Here is a 6320-nt window from a genome sequence, read left to right as displayed (position 1 = left end):
TTACAACGAAAGTGGGAGGAGTGTATAAACAGAGAAGAGAGACATTGCAACGTTTCGTATCGCTTTTTTGATCATACTTCGCGTTATTATCGCGAAAAGTAGAATTGAAGCTGTTCGGTGTAATTCGAGCAGCATTCATTAGCGTTCGAGAAAATAATTTATCGTGAAATGTACATTGCATTTTCTGATAGCTTTTGTATTATTTTTCTGGTGTATTTTTGCAGGAGAATGGATGGGCCGGCGGTATTATCGATGCCGCCAATAACCGCGCCCCAAAAATCAGCACAGTCGCCGCAGCCGCAGTCCCACTCGAAATCGAATCAGGTATCTATCTTTTTCTATTACTATAGTTTTGTATTTAATACTTCTGTGTTAAATTTCATTTCACATGCTTAATATTAATATTCATTCATCACTCAGCCATAGTTTCATCAGAAATCATTCTTCAAATTTATTTAGTAACTTTAGTTACTTTATGAAATATCTGCATTAGGTATACTGTTCTTATGTTTCAGTACAAACTTCTTTTCTTTCCATTTCAGTCAAAAAGATAATGTTTATGTCTAACAGTTATGTGATCCTACTCTTAGGAGTTGCTGGTTGATCATATCCTACTATGGCATCCACATTCTGTCCCTACCTTCTGTCCATCTTATTTCAATCAGAAAGACAGTGTTACTTTTCAGAGACCATGTTATGAACCTAAGGAGTTGCAACTGGTCATCATATCTTCCTATATCATTCACATCATGACCCTACCTCCTCCTCTTCCCACTTCTCATTACAGCAACACTAATGTCCAGAGGTCATATTGTGATCTTACTCTTAGAAGTTGTAGTTCGATCATTATATTCAGCTATGTCATCCACATTCTACCCCTACCTTGTTTTCATCACATTTCAATGAAAAGAACAACGTTACTATCCAGAGACCATGTTATGAACCTAAGGAATTGCAAATCATCATCATATCTTCCTATGTCACTCACATCATGCCCAACTTCCTCTTCTTTCTACTTCAATCAGAACCCAATACTAATGTCCAAAGACCATGTTGTAATCTCACTCTCAGAAGTTGTAGGTTCATCACCATATCCAGCTATGTCATCCACATTCTACCCCTACCTTGTTTTCATCGCATTTCAATGAAAAGAACAACTTTACTATCCAGTGACCAGGTTATGAACCTAAGGAATTGCAAATGATCATCATATCTTTCTATGCCATTCAAATCATGCCCAACTTCCTTTCTTTCCACTTCAATCAGAACCCAACACTAATGTCCAAAGACCATGTTGTAATCTCACTCTCAGAAGTTGCAGGTAGATCACCATATCCAGCTATGACATCCACATTCTGTCCTTACCTTCTTTTCATCTCATTTCAATCGAAAGGGCAACGTTACTATCCAGAGACCATGTTATGAGCCTAAACTCACAAGAATTGTAAATGATCATATCTTCCTATGTCACTCACATCATCACCCTACCTCCTCTTCCCACTTTAGTCAAAACCCAACACTAATGTCCACAGACCATAAACCTAAACTCAGAAGCTATAGGTGATCCTATATCATTCACACCATGACCCTATCTTTTCTCACTTCAACCAAACCACGACGTTAATGTCCAGAAATCATGTTGTGAACCTAAACTCGCAGGAGTTACAGGTGAGCACGGTGTCCCTGTACGGCATCCACATCGTGTCGCTGGTGATCGAGGGCCAAGAGCGTCTCTGCCTGGCGCAGATCAGCAACACGTTGCTGAAGCAGTTCAGCTACAACGAGATCCACAATCGCAGGGTGGCGTTGGGCATCACCTGCGTGCAATGTACCCCGGTTCAACTGGAGATCCTCCGACGAGCGGGTGCGATGCCGGTCTCCTCCAGAAGATGCGGCATGATCACCAGAAGGGAAGCCGAACGCCTCTGCAAATCGTTCCTCGGCGACAACGCGCCGCCCAGGTTGGTTAAATTGACACGCATGGCCTTGAAATCGTGCTCTAAAAAAGATATCGCGGTGTGTTCCTCTCAAGACTGCCCGAGGACTTCGCGTTCTCCGTGCACCACGAGTGCGCCTGGGGCTGCCGCGGCGCCTTCTTGCCTGCCCGTTACAACAGCTCGCGGGCGAAGTGCATAAAGTGTGCCTACTGCGGGCTCTTCTTCTCGCCCAACAAGTTCATCTTCCATTCTCATCGGATCGGCCCGGCGGACAAGTACGTTCAGCCCGACGCGGCCAACTTCAACTCGTGGCGACGCCACATGAAGCTGTCCGGCAATCAGCCGGACGAGGTGGTCCACGCCTGGGAGGACGTCAAAGCGATGTTCAACGGTGGAACGAGGAAACGATTGCTTAATAATCCGACTTCAAGAGAATCGCACAGCCCGGCCAAACAGCCGAGATCATCCCCCACCGCACCGATACCCACCCTCGTGCCGTCACCTACGCACCCTCGGGTGCCTCCGTTCCCAGAATTGCCTTTGCCGCTGTCGAGAAGCCTCGTCATGGACTATGTTTGGCATCAGCATCAGCAGGCGGCTGCCGTCGCTGCGGCGAAAACACCTGGATTCCCGTTCTCCCCGTATGCTTTGCCGTGGCTCGCCAAAAGGGGACCTGTATTGTTTCCTGGTAAGTTTTGATGTAGGCCATGTTACCTTATTTTTACAACTTTGTGTTGGCATACTCGCATTATTTAAATATAATCAATTTGTATAAATGGATCTGCTATTGCCTCACGGTTGAATATCCTTATAGTTTTGAGTTGTATAGGTTCGTGTTATGTTCTCAGTATATCCTCGCGTTATTTCACCATGCGTCAGATATAAGTTGTATGAATTGACGTCATAGGTTTACGTTATGTAACTGCACGGTGTATAACCTTGCGTTATATCATTGATGCGTTGCACTCTTGTCGCCATTACACCATGTCCTATAATTTCACATCACATAATTTCGCGTTGTGTACTCTTACATTGTGTAATCCTCCTATTGTACCATATGTATGTATCATATAATACTATCATAATATTGTATGCAATCGCATATATATCATCTTTGCATGGTATTATATTTATGTTGCATATCCTAGCATTGTAAACTTTCACAAAAAATGTTAACTTTATATTGTATCGTTAAATCGTTCTTCACGTTATAATTATGCGATTAGACGCCTTATGTTATGTTGTCTATACATGTACAAATATTTTCCATTGTATTCTTGGATCAAAAAGATTCCGCATAGTCGGTTCGGTACGAAAAATTTGGCATAGTCAGTTCGGTCTAAAAAATTCAACATAGTCGATTAGGTTAGTTTAATGTTAAGTTAATTAACATCGTATAAAACTATCATTCCTCACAAAATAACATATTCAAAATTATTAATTGCAATTTACACGAATAATGGAAATTACATTACGAGAATTCATTAATATGATTGCACGACAAATGAAAATACAAAAAAAATAATGTATTACGAAAATTGTTATTAATCAGTGTTACACCAGCAATCCAGTTCGTAGAAGGTAATAGCCCGTGATAATAATTATTAATATTCAGCCAACGTATCTCGTATATGTATATTCCTCTTGCTCGTTTGCGTATTGCTATTTCGAATCATTTCCCGGGGGTTAACATTAATCAATCGAAATTATTTTAACTAATAGTAGGTGAAATCACGGTACACGGCCAGTTATTAATTCGAGTGGGGTGCAGAAGTTACCAAGCGATGTTGGTAACAAATTTCACCCGTGGACGAGCTATTTAGAGGATTAGCTTAACCCCGGTTCGCAAACAAACACCGTTAGTTAATGTTTGAAATTCATTGCACGCAGTAATACCAACAATATAAATACATCTAATTTGGGGGGATTGAAGATATTTTGTAAGGATGTGTTGTAAATGTTTTCTAAATCTGCAAATATTTGAAGAATATTTTAATTTTTCAAATTTTGCAAAGTGACAGTATTTGGAGTTTTGGAATTTGGAAGCTTAGGAGTTTGAAAATTTAGGAATTAGCGAGGATAGGAATTTGGTAATTTTGGAATTTGGCAATTTTGGAATTTGGAAATTTTGGAATTTGGAAATTTTGGAATTTGGAAATTTTGGAATTTGGAAATTTTAGAGTTTGGTAATTTTGGAATTTGGAAATTTTAGAGTTTGACAATTTTAGAATTTGGAAATTTCAGAATTTAGCAATTTGGAAATTTGGAAATTTGGAAATTTTGGAATTTGGAAATTTTGGAATTTGGAAATTTTAGTTTGGTAATTTTGGAATTTGGAAATTTTAGAGTTTGGCAATTTTAGAATTTGGAAATTTCGGAATTTAGCAATTTGGAAATTTGGAAATTTTGGAATTTGGCAATTTTGGAATTTGAAAATTTTGGAATTTGGAAATTTTAAAGTTTGGTAATTTGGAAATTTGGAAATTTTGGAATTTGGAAATTTTGGAGTTTGGTAATTTTGGAATTTGGAAATTTTGGAATTTGGAAATTTTGGAATCTGGAGATTTTGGAGTTTGGTAATTTTGGAATTTGGAAATTTTAGAGTTTGGCAATTTTGGAATTTAGCAATTTGGAAATTTGGAAATTTTAGAAATTGGCAAGTTTGGAATTTGAAAATTTGGAAATTTGGAAATATTGGAATTAAGAAAATTGGAAATTTGGCTAATTTGGAATTTGGAAATTTTGAAATATAGAAACTAAAAAAGTTATAACCACATCGATTCTTCACTACACCCCATTTCTCAACCATAAACCTCTATTCTCACCTACAAAATTATTATTTCTCACTGAACCGCATCATAACTTAATAAATTTGTTAATTGATTGTATCAGGACCTTTACCCCCATCAATCAGTGGTACCAGTCCAACGGAACCATTGATATCAACAGTGAATCCATCGTTACATCAATCTGCCTTTCACCCAGTTATTCGTGGACCACCGATCGTTGAGCCAGTGGGTCAAGAACAACCCACAGATGCTTCCGTTGTTAATAAAGAAGAAAACTCTGACGACGAAGTCGACATTGAAACAACGGAAGACGATCCAGTGACACCTTTAAACGCTACCACCCCAAATCTTCATTCGGTTTCGAATTCGGCCACCAGTAGTCACAGTGGACGTAATTCGCCTCAGTGCTGGAGTCCTCCTCGAGAAACGGTGAGTAATTTCAAAAAATCGTACTTTTAAACGTTGAATTTCAGATTTTATTAAAAAAAAAAAGAAATCATTATAATTGTATGAGTTAATAAATTTAATTAATTGTAATGTTTAAAGGTGTAGGTAAAAAAATGTAGGTTAGATGTTATATATTTTCAAAATTGACATACAGTGCATTTTTATTATATTATACATAATATTATATAATATTATCATACGTAAATGCATTTTTTCAATATCTTTTGATATTTAATTTTATATTTCATTTATCAAAAAAAGTTGTTTTAAACGTATCAGTTAAACAGTAACTTAAAAAGTGTTGTTTATAGGTTAGGTTAGAAATAGAGGTTGGGTTAAATATATTTTCAAATCAATATAGAATACAAAGTATATATAAATGCATTTTTTAAATCTGTCTTTTGATGATCAATTTTATATTTTATTTAAAAAAGAACATTTTTATTGCATCAGTAAAAGAATAAATTAAATGTAACGTTTGAAGGTTAGGTTAGAAGTAGAGGTTGGGTTAAATATATTTTCAAATCAACATAGAATACAAAAGTATATATAAATGCATTTTTTAAATCTGTCTTTTGATGATCAATTTTATATTTTATTTAAAAAAGAACATTTTTATTGCATCAGTAGAAGAATAAATTAAATGTAACGTTTGAAGGTTAGGTTAGAAGTAGAGGTTGGGTTAAATATATTTTCAAATCAACATAGAATACAGAATATACATAAATGCATTTTTAATATTCTTTTTTTATAATCAATTTTATGTTTCATTTAAAAAGGAACATTTTTAATGCATTATTTAAAGAATACATTAAATATAATGTTTAAAAGTTAGGTTAGAAGTAGAGGTTGGGTTAAATATATTTTCAAATCAACATAGAATACAGAATATACATAAACGCATTTTTAATATTCTTTTTTTATAATCAATTTTATGTTTCATTTAAAAAGGAACATTTTTAATGCATTATTTAAAGAATACATTAAATATAATGTTTAAAAGTTAGGTTAGAAGTAGAGGTTGGGTTAAATATATTTTCAAATCAACATAGAATACAGAATATACATAAATGCATTTTTAATATTCTTTTTTTATAATCAATTTTATGTTTCATTTAAAAAGGAACATTTTTAATGCATCATTTAA

General features: G+C 35.6%; 1 protein-coding gene across 1 annotated transcript in view; it reads left to right on the top strand.

Moving 5' to 3' along the window:
* Positions 1 to 227: 227 nt before the first annotated feature.
* Positions 228 to 6320, top strand: part of fuss (SKI family transcriptional corepressor fussel) — a 31101-nt gene continuing 25008 nt past the window's right edge. Inside the window, exons 1-4 of the mRNA XM_012283557.2 lie at positions 228 to 324; positions 1660 to 1961; positions 2033 to 2625; positions 4830 to 5155. Coding sequence (XP_012138947.1) covers positions 229 to 324; positions 1660 to 1961; positions 2033 to 2625; positions 4830 to 5155 — 1317 coding nt within the window. The 5' untranslated portion in view covers position 228. The remainder of the gene's footprint in view (positions 325 to 1659; positions 1962 to 2032; positions 2626 to 4829; positions 5156 to 6320) is intronic.

The sequence above is a fragment of the Megachile rotundata genome, chromosome 6 (assembly GCF_050947335.1).
Source record: "Megachile rotundata isolate GNS110a chromosome 6, iyMegRotu1, whole genome shotgun sequence".
In the NCBI taxonomy this organism is placed as follows: Eukaryota; Metazoa; Arthropoda; class Insecta; order Hymenoptera; family Megachilidae; genus Megachile; species Megachile rotundata.
The sequence above is the reverse complement of the archived record's forward strand: the minus strand, read 5'-3'. Positions and strand labels throughout refer to the sequence as shown.